At 29.9% G+C, this 16253-nt stretch overlaps 1 protein-coding gene across 1 annotated transcript; it reads right to left on the bottom strand.

The window, feature by feature from the left end:
* Positions 1-3332: 3332 nt before the first annotated feature.
* RNaseX25 (Ribonuclease X25) lies at positions 3333-15903 on the bottom strand. The gene is made up of 2 exons (XM_075304509.1): positions 15320-15903; positions 3333-4884 (listed from the first exon to the last, which is right to left on the bottom strand). The coding sequence occupies exons 1-2, from the start codon at positions 15385-15387 to the stop codon at positions 3951-3953; spliced, it is 1002 nt and encodes a 333-aa protein (XP_075160624.1). The 5' UTR covers positions 15388-15903; the 3' UTR covers positions 3333-3950.
* Between the last annotated feature and the right edge of the window lie 350 nt (positions 15904-16253).

Genomic DNA, 16253 nt, shown 5'->3' with positions numbered 1-16253 from the left:
AACAAATCCTCCTGATCAAGTTGCTTCACACAGTGCACAAAGCTTTTCTTCGGTCCTTTTGTACACCATAAGGCTGAACGTGTCTACGAGCCGTGGAATCTTTAAATTCAGGGCTTTACTTAATCCTGGTTCTCATTGCAGTTTAATTTCAGATTCCATCGTGGACCAAATAGGATTGACAAGAACTCGATCGCACTGTAGAGTTGTTGGTATTGGCAATGGTGGTGAAAACTTATCCAAACATACAGTTGACCTTGTTCTTTCTAATCGTAACAGCTCCGACTCCATCGATCTTATACTAGGATCTGATGTCTGTTCCAGCATAAAAATACCATCACAGTCCTTTGTACACAAGGACTTATTTTTCCAAAATACTTACTTCGGCTGGGTATTTTCAGGTCCCAGCAATTCATCTTTATCGAAACAAATTCATGTTCATAACGTGAATATTAAATCTATTCTTCATAACTTTTCACTCATGAATAAGGTGAACAAACGAAATCATATGAGAACTTGCCACTTCAAAAAGCCTTTCACAAGAGCTTGGCCGAACGATTTCCAATTGAAATCGTCACTAGATATTATCTCAAGGGAAAATTGTCAAACTGTGAAAATAGCTCGCAGCCGTCCCGACAAAAAATTCCTGAGAAAAAATCGTTTACATTGTGATGAAGTTCAATATATAAGAAAAAACGAAATTTTATTTTCTTGATTTTCATCTAACGATATATTGTCAAATGACAAAAATAAGTAAATAAAAGCTTTGAATATCATTAAATGGTTGCATATAAAAACAAGTAAGAAAAGTCTAAAGTCGGGCGGGGCCGACTATATTATACCCTGCACCACTTTGTAGATCTAAATTTGGGAAACATTTAAATCTGAAGCAATTTTAAGGAAACTTCGCAAAAGTTTATTTATGATTTATCGCTCGATATATATGTATTAGAAGTTTAGGAAAATTAGAGTCATTTTTACAACTTTTCGACTAAGCAGTGGCGATTTTACATGGAAAATTTGGTATTTTGACCATTTTTTTCGATATCAGAAAAATATATATATGGGAGCTATATCTAAATCTGAACCGATTTCAACCAAATTTGGCACGCATAACTACAATACTAATTCTACTCCCTGTGCAAAATTTCAACTAAATCGGAGTTAAAAATTGGCCTCTGTGATCATATGAGTGTAAATCGGGCGATAGCTATATATGGGAGATATATCTAAATCTGAACCGATTTCAACCAAATTTGGCACGCCTAGCTACAATCCTTTTTCTACTCTCTGTGCAAAATTTCAACTAAATCGGAGCCAAAAATTGGCCTCTGTGGTCATATGAGTGTAAATCGGGCGAAAGCTATATATGGGAGCTATATCTAAATCTGAACCGATTCCAACCAAATTTTGCACGCATAGCTACAATGCTAATTCTACTCCCTGTGCCAAATGCCAACTAAATCGGAGCCAAAAATTGGCCTCTGTGGTCATATGAGTGTAAATCGGGCGAAAGCTTTATATGGGAGATATATCTAAATCTGAACCGATTTCAACCAAATTTGGCACGCATAGCTACAATGCTAATTCTACTCCCTGTGCAAAATTTCAACTAAATCGGACCAAAAAATTGGCCTCTGTGGTCATATGAGTGTAAATCGGCCGAAAGCTATATATTGGAGCTATATCTAAATCTGAACCGATTTCAACCAAATTTGGAACGCATAGCTACAATGCTAATTCTACACCCTGTGCAAAATTTAAACTAAATCGGAACAAAAAAAATGGCCTCTGTGGTCATATTAGTGTAAATCGGGCGAAAGCTATATATGGGAGCTATATCTAAATCTGAACCGATTTCAACCAAATTTGGCACGCATAGCTACAATGCTAATTCTACTCCCTGTGCAAAATTTCAGCTAAATTGGGGTAAAACTCTGGCTTCTGGGACCGTATTAGTCCATATCGGGCGAAAGATATATATGGGAGCTATATCTAAATCTGAACCGATTTCAATAGAATTTGGCACACTTAACTATAGTACTAATTGTTCTTCTTGTGCAAAATTTTAAGAAAATTAGGGTAAAACTCTGGCTTCTGGGGCCATATAAGTCCATATCGGGCGAAAGATATATATGGGAGCTATATCTAAATCTGAAGCGATTTCTTCCAAAATCAATAGGGATCTATTCTGAGCCACAACACATACTTGTGCCAAATTTGAAGTCGATTGGACTAAAACTGCGACCTAGACTTTGATTACAAAAATGTGTTCACGGACAGACGGACAGACGGACATCGCTATATCGACTCAAGAGCCCACCCTAAGCATTTTTGCCAAAGACACCATGTGTCTATCTCGTCTCCTTCTGGGTGTTGCAAACATATGCACTAACTTATAATACCCTGTTCCACAGTGTGGAGCAGGGTATAAAAATTGACTACTTTACATTTTTAGAAATTTAACTTGATCACTTATACGCTACACTACACTGCACCTATTTACTTTAAATCTCAACAAACCTACTTTAAACCAAAAACTATTTACTATAAAACTAAATAAACTTTTCAATTTAAACTTACCCTTAAATTTGTACTAATCTTTTCAAAATTTTTAGTTTTATTTCTACACTACATCTACTTTCGAAAACCACAAAGACGAAATTCCATCTCCCAAGTATATGTTTAGGATGGAGCCTTTTTATCTTTAGCTGTGAGTCGAAGCATAGCCGTGGCATAGCCAAAATAAAACACTGCCAACGATAGACCATCCTTTAACATCCTGGACTCAAAAACATTCGTTCTTCGGGGGGAGAATGTTGACGAAAATATTTGCATTTCGTCAACCCATATAACACTCAAAGCCATCGATCAAAATACCGTCGGCAATTTCATCCAAATAACCAAAACTTCATTAATGCACATGCAAAACGTCATTATCATCATCGGCATTAATGATCATCGATCATATACAAACATATGCAATGATATACTTTAAGTTTTACATTTATATTTATGTTCAATATATTTTTATGAGGTTTCAAGTATTGAATAGAAAATAAATTCTGTCTCTCTATTTTTGGCAGTCAAAGAGTAAACATCTAAGTATCATTACTTTTGTTATATTATTAACAATTTTTCCTCCAGCAAATAAATAAAACTTGTTCAGCCCTTTTATTAAGAATTTTTTTTTCTTTTCAACTTTCATCATTTCTGAGATAAAAGGAAATTTTTCTCAACAATTGTAAATAATGAATGCGTTTTAAGTCTCAACTATTAAGTTTATACAGTCATCTTCTTTCCTATTAGGTTCTATCAAATATCAAAACATTAGATTTTTTCAAAAGATAGTATTTATTTATTGGTATTTTACTATTTCGATTCTTTTGAAAATATAATTAAACAATACAACAATTTGAAAATGTTACCATTATACGATAATTTTACTTAGGTTTTAATTGAACAGAAAAAGTCTTTCGGCTTACAAAACTAATTTCTCTATACAATTGGAACTTATCATCGATGTTGGTCAATAATGTTAAACAAATTTATTTTTATTGCCATTATTATTTTAGTAATAATATATTCGTGTAAATTATATAAAATTAAGATATCGTCAATTGTGTAAATGTGTTTGTGTATGTGTAAATGATTATATAAATATGTAAAATTGAAACAATATTTAATAAATAAGAGATTGAGCTTCAAAGAGCCCAGCCTTGAATCGATCACTTTTGTAAGATCATCACCATATTTTTTCCATATTTCTATAAAAATAAAATTATTATTATATATATATTTTTTTTTTTAGTTTTAAGGGTTTGATTTTTCTCAATTGACAGAGAACATTACGGAATTTCCCAATTTGCAACTCATGTTCTGTCTCCCCTTTAAATTGCCTCTGTTTTTCTTTTTTGCCTTTACAAAAGCATTGGGGGTTCCTCGTTACCGCCTCATAGAGTAAACCACATAATGAATTGTACAAGTTTATATAAATTCACAATGGGAAATTTCCATTTTTTCTCCATACGGCGACGCTTATTGGGCACCAAACTGGGATAGTGAACAGGTTTTGATATGTGACAATTGGTAATGACCGTTCCGCCAGGATAATCAATGGAGACCGCATCTCCATGTTTCACTCCATCACAATCAGTAGCATTGAGATTTTTGTCAAAACATATGCGAATCTCTTCCAAATAGCTAACATCGGTTTTACTATCATACAGGCAATGAATGGAAGGATTTTTACCCAAACCCTTGAGTAGGGCAGAATGAATAGCCACCACAGTGTTATTCGAATCTGGATGTATGCCAGCACTACCCAGAATATTAGAAAGTTGAAAGTTTTCACGCCATGTAATGCCCTGGGAGAAATATTTCAGTTCGTTATTCAACTCTTCCAAGATGGCTGCACAGGTTCCATGTTTCAGCCACTCATGTTTCCAAAGCCAGTCGCCTTTTGATTCACCATCAATGTCAGGCCAAAAATGATTTAGACGATCTTTTATGGCATCCAAGAGATCAGCATCAAAACTGGCCGATTTATTGCAGAATGAAGGGCCAAAATGACCCATTTTGGTTGGCCATACACCATGCACAGTCCAAAATTCTTTGTCTGATGGTAGCTTACATTCATGTTTCTTATCCTCCTCCCGCCAATGGTAGCAAGTGGTAACGGGCCATTGTTGTGTAAATATCAATAGATCCCAATTGAAATTGCCATCTTTTGGTCTCAGTCCCATTTCTATATCCAAATCATCATGATATTCCGAGGAGCTTAGTTCTTCCGAAAAGAAGATATTATGTTTGATCTCTTCCAGGCGCTTTAATTTGTCTTCATTACGCATTAGTTCTGATGTTATTTCATCGCTGCTTAGAGATAAACTGTAAGATAGATAGAAAAAGAGAGAAAGTGTCATTAGACCTAAAGCAACCTTAATTTTAGAACAAAACGTTAAAAAAAAAACAAGTAAGGAAAATCTAAAGTCGTGTGGGGTCGACTATATTATACCCTGCACCACTTAGGTTAGGTTAGGAATAGTGGCCGCCCAATATTTCAGGCTCACTTAGACTAACAGGTTGGCTGATAAGTCCCTGATCTAACAAAGAACAACACATTTTTTTGTCAAAATTCGTTTTTATTATTCAACATAGTTCCCTTCAAGAGCGATACAACGATTATAACGACTTTCCAATTTTTTGATACTATTGTGGTAGTACTCCGTTTTTTTTTTTGCCTCAATATAGGCCTCAGTTTCGGTGATCATCTCTTCATTGCAGCCAAATTTTTTCCCTGCGAGCATCATTTTGAGGTCTGAGAACAAGAAAAAGTCGCTGGGGGCCAGATCTGGAGAATATGGCGGGTGGGGAAGCAATTCGAAGCCCAAATCATGAAGTTTTGCCATCGTTCTCAATGACTTGTGGCACGGTGCGTTGTTATGGTGGAACAACACTTTTTTCTTCTTCATATGGGGCCGTTTTGTCGCTATTTCGACCTTTCCGCGATTTCGAACGTTCCAATAACGCCATATAATAGTCACTGTTGATGGTTTTTCCCTTCTCAAGATAATCGATAAAAATTATTCCATGCGCATCCCAAAAAACAAAGGCCATTACTTTGCCAGCGGACTTTTGAGTCTTTCCACGCTTCGGAGACGGTTCACCGGTCGCTGTCCACTCAGCCAACTGTCGATTGGACTCAGGAGTGTAGTGATGGAGCCATGTTTCATTCATTGTCACATATCGACGGAAAAACTCGGGTGTATTACGAGTTAACAGCTGCAAACACCGCTCAGAATCATCTACACGTTGTTGTTTTTGGTCAAATGTGAGCTCGCGCGGCACCCATTTTGCACAGAGCTTCCGCATATCCAAATATTGATGAATGATATGACCAACACGTTCCATTGATATCTTTAAGGCCTCTGCTATCTCGATCAACTTCATTTTACGGTCATTCAAAATCATTTTGTGGATTTTTATACCCACCACCATAGAATGGTGACGGGGGTATAATAAGTTTGTCATTCCGTTTGCAACACATCGAAATATCGATTTCCGAGTATATAAAGTATATATATTCTTGATCAGGGAGAAATTCTAAGACGATATAACCATGTCCGTCTGTCCGTCTGTCTGTCTGTTGTAATCACGCTATTGCTTCTTCAATAATGAAGCAATCGTGCGGAAATTTTGCACAAACTCGTCTTTTTCTGCAGGCAGGTCAAGTTCGAAGATGGACTATATCGGTCCAGGTTTTGGTATAGTCCCCATATAAACCGACCTCCCGATTTGGGGTCTTGGGCTTATAGAAATCGTAGTTTTTATCCAATTTGCCTGAAATTTGAAATCTAGAAGTATTTTATGACCATAAAGAGGTGTGCCAAAAATGGTGAGTATCGGTCCATGTTTTGGTATAGCGCCCATATAGACCGATCTCCCGATTTTATTTCTTGGGCTTATAGAAACCGCAGTTTTTATTCAATTTACCTGAAATTGGAAATCTAGAGGTATTGTAGGACCACAAATTCGTGTGCCAAAAATTGTGAGTATCGGTCCATATTTTGGTATAGCCCCCATATAGACCGATCTCCCGATTTTACTTCTTGGGCTTATAGAAACCGCAGTTTTTATTCAATTTACCTGAAATTGAAAAGCTAGAAGTATTGTAGGACCACAAATGCGTGTGCCGAAAATTGTGAGTATCGGTCCATGTTTTATATGGTCCCCATATAAAACGACCTCCCGATTTGGGGTCTTGGGCTTATAGAAACCGTAGTTTTTATCCAATTTGTCTGAAATTGGAAATCTAGAGGTATTTTAGGACCATAAAGAGGTGTGCCGAAAATGGTGAGTATCGGTCCATATTTTGGTATAACCCCCCTATAGACCGATTTCCCGATTTTGCTTCTTGGGCTTCTAGAATCCGAAGTTTTTATCCTATTTGCCTGAAATTGGAAATCTAGAGGTATTTTCGGGTCATAAAGAGGTGTGCCGAAAACGGTGAGTATCGGTCCATATTTTAGCATAGCCCCCATCTCCCGATTTAACCCCTTGGGTTTCTAGAAACCGTAGTTTTTATCTGATTTGCCAGAAATTGTAAATGTTCTGGTATTTTAGGCTCACAAAAACGTGTATCGAATTAAGTTTTTATCGGTCCATTTGGTAATGCCTCCATATAGACCGACTTCACTTCTTGAGGGTGTAGAAGGCGCACTGATCATGAAAATTGCTTGAAACTCAATGTAAAATTTCCAGATTTTACTTCTACAGATTTAAGATTTCAAGTCAAGACGTTATTTTATAATTTTCTTGCACACTTACAAGAGATGTTAATGATTCCTCTAAAACTCAAACAAAAATGGTTCTTATAAATCCAGAATCTGATATAGTCCTCATAGGTGAAATCTTTAAATTTATCTTCGGGAAGTGTCCTCAAGTCCTCAAGCCCTCCTGAAATTTCAAAGGAAATCCTAATATTTGGTTCATGGTGGTGGGTATTTAAGATTCGGCTCGGCCGAACTTAGTGCTGTATATACTTGTTTTTTATGTTTTCGTCGGTAACCACCTCGTTCGGGCGTCCACTGCGTTCACCGTCGTCCGTGCTCATTTCACCACGCTTGAATTTTGCATACCAATCAATTATTGTTGATTTCCCTGGGGCAGAGTCCGGAAACTCATTATCAAGCCAAGTTTTTGCTTCCACCGTATTTTTCCCCTTCAGAAAACAGTATTTTATCAAAAGACGAAATTCCTTTTTTTTCCATTTTTTTTTTCACAATAACAAAAGTTTCTTCACAAAAGACGCTCTATCTCACAAACTAATTGACTTACAGACGTCAAATTTTGGCACGAATCATTTGAAGGTCGGTACTATATAAAAATAATATGCATTTAATACTAGCGACGCCATCTATGTGTCAGACCGGGGACTTATCAGCCAACCTGTTATTCAGTCCATTGTGATACCACAGTGGTGCACTACTCTCTTATCACTGTTTGCTGCCCGATTCTATGTAAAGCTCAATGACACAAATGACAAATTTTCGATATCATATCAAATCCGTCAAGTGTTTTGGGTGCGTGCGTAATGCACAAATGAAGCATAAAGATTTACTAAATTCGTACTTCTCACAACAAATTTCAGTATTTCTTTAAATTTGTAAATTTTACTACAAATGCGCACATCTTGAACTTCGCATGGCACTAAAGACAATCTTGCAATTTTTAATTCCAATTATTTCCTTCAAAGTATAAAATTTTCCTTAACAAGTGAAAAAAAAATGAATAATGTCTAAGGAATTTTCTTGAATTTGTCGAAAAATATTAACTTATTTTTGTAATATTGGCGTGATGTCAGCTTTTGTAATACTGTTTGGATAAAATTTTCTACAAAATAATCTAAATTTTCTAAAATTAACCAACATTTTTTCTCCATGGTGGGTTAACGGTTCTTTTTTCCAATGTAGGATGATATGAATAAAAGTGAAGTAATCAAATGGAAAATAATTCCAAAACCTACAGTTTAAGGTATTGATGACATTTTTCAACCAATTGCACTTTTGACAATAAAATATATTTTTTCAAAATACAAAATTTTTTCATAGAAAATACGAAACTTTTTCATAAAAAAGTACAACAAATTTTCATAAAAAATACGAAACATTTTCATAAAAAAGTACAACAAATTTTCATAAAAAGTACGAACATTTTCATAAAAAGTACATAACGTAACATTTCGTTCTTTTGCATAGGCCTTACACATTTCATTTTGATAGCTACTGTATTACTTTAGTATTCACACGTTTTAAGTCTTAAATAATTGCAGGTTATTCTCTCTTTGTTTATTTTGTGTTATTTTTTATTTTTTTTTTTTTAACAGAATCGGTAGAATACAATGTTGTAAGATCAATGAATATTTAAGTGTGTCACATATGAAGTAAAATGCATGCCTTTGTTTATTTTATGAGGACACGCTTGAATTCGCTGATAATTACCATTAGTAACCAGAGAAGTTAGATGAATGTTTCTCAGTAGAGCACACTTGGGAACTACAGTATGAAGTTCATCAATTATGACGGCAACAAAGCAAATGCTTGGTATGGGCCCTAGCATGGCGTGATTTTAAATGCATTTTCCATGAATGGGGAAAAAAGACAACGAAAATTTTTATAGCCTTTTGGCTATAAAAATTTTCTTTTTTATCTTTTTTTTAATTCATAAAAATGATTTTAGTTCAATTTTGCCAAAAGTGAGGAAAATTTTCTTATTTTTATTATTTTATATGACGTGAACTAAATATGAAAAAAAAGTTTTATAAAAAACTATTTTACTAGATATGAAAATAGTTTATATTTGGTCTCGAGCAATAAAATTAAAAAATATACTTTGTTTCATTATATTTCAGGTACTCTGTATGCATTTATGTATAAATATATGCTATTATGTTCCGTTTTCCAGTTGAAAATCACTTTATTTTTGCGAGATTTTCTACACTGAAAAAACAGTGAACCCACCAGGAAGAAAACTTTTGATTAATTTTAGAAATTTTTGAATAGTTTTAGAAATTTTTAACTAGACAGTATTACAAGCGCTGGCATCACGCCGATATCACAAAAATAAGTAAATATTTTTCGACAAATTCAAGAAAGTTTATTAGACATAAATAATTTTTTTCACTTTTTAAAGAAAATTTTGTAGTTTGAAGGAAAAAATTGGAGTTCAATATTGCAAGAATGTCTTCAGTGACATACGAAGTTCATGATGGACGCTGTTGTAGTAAAATTTACAAATTTTAAGAAATAATGAACTATTTTGTGAGAAGTACGAATTTAGTAAAACTTTTTACTTCATTTGCGTATAATTTTTTCCCGTCTTTTAGTTCATTTAACTAACGTACGCAAAAAATTATTAGAGTAAATGAAACTTTCTCCAAATATAATAATTTCATGAACTAAAATATAGTTAAATTGGCTTTAGTGAAATAGTGAGTTCACTTTTTTTTGAGTGTAAAACAAACAAAATTATAAATGAGAACAAATATATTGCTGTTAAATGTATCACCCAGAGAAGGAATATAATCACCCCAAACATATTTCAAGAGCACCATGTTATTTTTTCTCGGCGAACATGTAGCATTTTTGTCGCAAAACTATTCTTTTCTCGTCCAAAGAAACTTGCTTTCCGTAATCAGAAACATAATTTAAGAGAAAATTATATGGTGTCCAGAAACATATTTTCCGTGAAAAAGTAAGATTTTGCTATTGGAACATGGTTGGTGTGATCATATTCTTTCTCTGCGTGTAGATGAAAAGGATAATCCATATCAATTGAGTAAAATTATCTGCTTTTAATAGCATTATAATTTTGTAAATTTTTTTCTATAGAAAATTTTCTCAAAATATTATTTCTATAGAAACTTTTGTCAAAATTTTATTTCTATAGCAACTTCCGTCAAAATTGTATTTTTATAGAAATTTTTGTCAAAATTTTATTTCTATAAAAAATTTTGTCAATATATTATTTCCATAAAAAATTTTGTCAAAATATTATTTCTTTAGACAATTTTATTTCTTTAGACAATTTCGTCACAATTTTATTTGTATAGAAAATTTTGTCAAAATTTTATTTCTATAGAAAATTTTGTCAAAATTTTATTTCTATAGAAAATTTTATCAAAATTTTATATCTATAGAATATTTTATCAAAATTTTATATATATAGCAAATGTTCCCAAAATTTTATGCCAATAGAAAATTTTGCCAAATTTTATTTCTATAGAAAATTTTGTCAAAATTTTATTTCTATAGAAAATTTAGTCAAAATTTTATTTCTACAGAAAATTTAGTCAAAATTTTATTTCTGTAGAAAATTTTGTCAACATTTTATTTCTGTAGAAAATTTTGTCAAAATTGCCATAGAAAATTTTGTCAAAATTTTAATTCTATAGAAAATTTTGTCAAAATTTTTTTTATATAGCGACTTCCGTGAAAAAGTTGTTTCTATAGAAATTTTTTTTAAAAATTTTATATCTAAATATATAAAATTTTATCAAAATTCTATATCTATAGAAAATGTTCCCAAAATTTTATGCCAATAGAAAATTTTCCCAAATTTGTCAAAATTTTATTTCTATAGAAAATTTTGTCAACATTTAATTGCCATAGAAAATTTTGCCAAATTTTATTTCTATAAAAATTTTATTGCCATATAATTCTATATCTATAGAAAATGTTCCCAAAATTTTATGCCAATAGAACATTTTCCCAAAATTTTATTCCAATAGAAATTTTTCCCAAAATTTTATTCCAATAGAAATTTTTGTCAAAATTTTATTTCTATAGAAAATGTTATAAAAATTTAATTTCTATAAAAAATTTTGCCAGTATTTTATTTCTATAGAAAATTTGGCCAGAATTTTATTTCTATAGACAATTTTATTTCTGTAGACAATTTTGACAAAATTTTATTTCTATAGAAAATGTTGTCAAAATTTTATTTCTATAGAAAATTTTATCAACATTTTATATCTATAGAAAATTTTATCAAAATTTTATATCTATAGAAAATGTTCCCAAAATTTTATACCAATAGAAAATTTTCCCAAAATTTTATTCCAATAGAAATTTTTGTCAAAATTTTATTTCTATAGAAAATTTTGTCAAAATTTTGTGCCAATGGAAATTTTTGTCAAAATTTTATTTCTATAGAAAATTTTGTCAAAATTTTATTTCTATAGAAAATGTTGTAAAAGTTTTATTTCTATACAAAATTTTGCCAGTATTTTATTTCTATAGAAATTTTGGCCAGAATTTTATTTCTGTAGAAAATTTTATTTCTGTAGACAACTTTGTCAAAATTTTATTTCTACAGAAAATGTTGTCAAAATTTTATTTCTATAGAAAATTTTATCAACATTTTATATCTATAGAAAATTTTATCAAAATTTTATATCTATAGAAATTTTTGCCAAATTTTATTTCTATAAAAATTTTATTGCCATAGAAAATTTTGTCAAAATTTTAATTCTATAGAAAATTTTGTCAAAATTTTATTTATATAGCGACTTCCGTCAAAATTTTATTTCTATAGAAAATTTTGTCACAATTTTATTTCTAAAGAAAATGTTGTCAAAATTTTATTTAAATAGAAATTTTTTTTATAAATTTTATATCTTAATATATAAAATTTTATCAAAATTCTATACATATAGAAAATGTTCCCAAAATTTTATGCCAATACAAAATTTTATTCCAATAGAAATTTTTGTCAAAATTTTATTTCTATAGAAAATTTTGTCAAAATTTTATTTCTATAGAAAATGTTGTCAAAATTTTATTTCTATAGAAAATTTTTTAAAAATTTTATATCTAAATATATAAAATTTTATCAAAATTCTATATCTATAGAAAATGTTCCCAAAATTTTATGCCAATAGAAAATTTTCCCAAAATTTTATTCCAATAGAAAATTTTCCCAAAATTTTATTCCAATAGAAATTTTTGTCAAAATTTTATTTCTATAGAAAATGTTGTAAAAATTTAATTTCTATAAAAAATTTTGCCAGTATTTTATTTCTATAGAAAATTTGGCCAGAATTTTATTTCTATAGAAAATTTTATTTCTGTAGACAATTTTGACAAAATTTTATTTCTATAGAAAATGTTGTCAAAATTTTATTTCTATAGAAAATTTTTTCAAAATGTTATTTCTATAGAAAATTTATATTTTATATCTATAGGAAATGTTCCCAAAATTTTATACCAATAGAAAATTTTCCCAACATTTTATTCCAATAGAAATTTTTGTCAAAATTTTATTTCTATAGAAAATGTTGTTAAAATTTTATTTCTATAGAAAATTTTGTCAAAATTTTATTTCTATAGAAAATGTTGTAAAAGTTTTATTTCTATACAGAATTTTGCCAGTATTTTATTTCTATAGAAATTTTGGCCAGAATTTTATTTCTATAGAAAATTTTGTCAAAATTTTATTTCTATAGAAAATTTTATAAAAATTTTATATCTATAGAAAATTTTATCAAAATTTTTGTGTCTATAGAAAATGTTCCCAAAATTTTATGCCAATAGAAAATTTTATCAAAATTTTATGCCAATAGAAAATTTTCTCAAAATTTTATTTCTATAGAAAATATTTGTCAAAATTTTATTTCTGTAGAAAATATTTGTCAAAATTTTATTTCTATAGAAAATTTTATCAAAATTTTATTTCTAAAGAAAAATTTCCCAAAATTTTATTCCAATAGAAATTTTTGTCAAAATTTTATTTCTATAGAAAATTTTGTCAAAATTTTATTTCTATAGAAAATGTGGTCAAAATTTTATTGCCATAGAAACTTTTGTCAAAATTTTATTTCTATAGAAAATTTTGCCAGAATTTTATTTCTATAGAAAATATGGCCAGAATTTTATTTCTATAAAATTTTTTGGCACAATTTTATTTCTATAAAAATGTTTGTCAAAATTTTATTTCTATAGAAAATTTTGTCACAATTGTATTTCAATAGGAAATTTTATTACACATTTATTCCTATTTAAAAAAAAAAATAATACAAAAATTATTTTTTTTTAGTCAAAATTTTATTTCTATAGAAAATTATCTCAAATTAGGGTTGCAAAATCTACCAAAACATCAAGAATTCTGCCAATCTACCAAACAATAAAAAATCTTTCATTTTTGGTAGAATTCTACCGATTGTGGCAACATCACGCAGAGAACCACAATCAAATATTTTATTTATCTGAAAGTTACACAAAAAGTGCATGGTTTTTGTTATATTGAAGAAAAGAAATATTTTTTTTCTGTTATTTCAGAAAATTTCATTAAAGTAACAAATTGGAGTTAGGTTTAAGTGCCGGCCGTTTTTGTCGGGCTTACTTAGACTATGCAGTACATTGTGATGAAGAAAATGGAGTTAAAAATGTTTAAAACTTTCACAATTTAAGTAACATTTACTAAATTTGAGCTATAAACGCAATTTAAGTGAAGTTCACTCAGTTTAGAAAATAATAGACTATTTATTAAAATTGTGTAATTCATTTGCATAAAACGTTTTTCTCCTGTTTTTAGTTCATTTAATTACAGTAAGCCAACAAAATTAAAAAACGAATTTTTTTTCTCATAATTGGCTAAATTTAATTTTCACACTGAAAAAACAGTGAACACATCAGGAAGAAAACTTTCGGATAATTTTATATTTTTAATATTTTGAATATTTTTAGAAATTTTTAACTAAACATTATTACAAACGCTAGCATCACTCCGATATCATAAAAATAAGTAAATATTTTGCGACAAATTCAAGAAAATTTATTAGACATAATTAAGTTTTTTCATTTGTTAAATAAAATTTTGTAGTTTGAAGGAAAAAATTGGAGTTGAAAATTGCAAGAATGTCTTTAGTGACATACGAAGTTCATGACGAACGCATTTCAAGTAAAATTTACAAATTTAAAGAAATAATGAACTATGTTGTGAGAAATACGAATTTAGCAAATCTTTATGCTAATTTTGTGTATAATTTTTTCCCGTTTTTTAGTTAGTAAAGGAAATTTTCTCCAAACTTAATAATTCCATGACCAAAAATAAAGTTAAATTGGCTTTAGTGAAATAGAGAGTTCACTTTTTTGTTTTGAGTGCATGAACTGAAATAGAGTAAAATATGTTATAAGAAATTTCGTCGAAATTCTTTAGGGAACCGTTTATCATAAAAATGGCAAATGATGTTCGTTAATCTAAAATTTTGTACACGCAATAAAAAAGATTTTTTTGTGTGTACAAACTGTTTAAGCATAACTAAAAGAAAACAAACCTTATATTGTATTCATACAAATCCTTCACCATATCGATATTTTGTGAACCATAAAATTTGTCTCAATATAGAATAAATTTGCCGAGTACTGTGTTTCCCCCTAAAACACTTTGCCACTCGCTTGCCTAGGAGATTATAAGTCAAGCATCATTTGGCAAATGAATTAAGGCAAATGCTGATTTGTTTTTTTTTTTTTTTTGCATTTGTCTTTTTTTTTTTAATTTGTTTATAAACAAATTTCAATAACTTCTTTAGATCAAGAATAATGATGGATGCAAAGGGGAAGTTTTGTATTTTCGAAAATACTTCTGTAACCCAATGAAATTATCTTAGAAGGCAAAATATCCATGACCATTTTCTCGCATCACTAAAGCAGCAGCATCACACACTAGTCAACCCCTCACTTCCCCGCTTGAATTCATTCACTCATTTATATGGCATTCTAACAAAGCATGCTATTTATTGACTATGACAGCAGCATTCACTTACCTGAGTACGTTAGCAAAAGGTGAAACGAGCCAATAAATTGTGAAAATTTCCCTAAATCTTAATAACATTTTCACTATATGCGAGACACGAGTTCAATTATTCAAGCGATTGTTGTTATTGTTATGTTGTTGGGTGAGGGGGATGAAACGACCTAAAGAAGTTTCTAAAACATTTTTTTAAGATTGGAAGAATTTTTTACATTAGTCGAGGTTTTTTATTTTTTGCTTTTTTCACTTTAAAAAAATGTATTATTGGTGTTGTTTTTGTTTTTTGTTTCACTCTATAAATTATCTTTTATTTTTTATTGCGTTTTGAATGACTTTGTATTAACATATAACAAAGATTTTTTTCTTTCATTAGTCGAAATTAGATTTGATTTTATTTTAGTGACAAAACCACAATTTCGTATTTCTTTTTTCTAATTTTGTTTCTACTAATTTTTCTCGATGGTTTTTATTCTTTTAATCAGCTTCGGTCCAAATAATTGAATAATAAAAAAATGCTTGCTGCTTGTTTGGCTATTGTCTAATCTTCTCTAGTTTTGTGTCGTCGTTTCCTTTTCTGATGTTTTATTGTGACTGTTATTATTTTCTCCATTCTTCATTGTCGAGACATTCGAAGAGCATTGGTGTTTTTGACATACGTTTTCGTTTTTTTCCTTCTATATTTTGTCTTGTTGTTATGTTCGTTGTGTCAAATGCAGAGGCAAGGTAACAAATGCTTCTTCTTATCTTCGGCATGTATGAGGTATATCATTTCGCTTTACACACACGCTTATACATATATTTTTTTAATATCTATAGGTTATTATTTAAACATAAAATCATTAAAATCAATAGAGTGAAAAATATTTACATCAGTGTTTGCTTTTATTTAAATTTCTATATTTTATTAATAATCTATTAAAAGTTCATTGACAGTTTTTAATATATAT

This window comes from Haematobia irritans, chromosome 4 (assembly GCF_050003625.1).
Source record: "Haematobia irritans isolate KBUSLIRL chromosome 4, ASM5000362v1, whole genome shotgun sequence".
Lineage (NCBI taxonomy): Eukaryota > Metazoa > Arthropoda > Insecta > Diptera > Muscidae > Haematobia > Haematobia irritans.
The sequence above is the reverse complement of the archived record's forward strand: the minus strand, read 5'-3'. Positions and strand labels throughout refer to the sequence as shown.

Bases quoted from the DNA above. Each gene is read 5' to 3' on its own strand.
- RNaseX25 (XM_075304509.1), bottom strand. From the start codon at position 15,387: ATGTTATTAAGATTTAGGGAAATTTTCACAATTTATTGGCTCGTTTCA. The intron at 4,885-15,319 runs GTAAGTGAATGC...TCTATCTTACAG, and splicing joins CCTTTTGCTAACGTACTCAG to TTTATCTCTAAGCAGCGATG.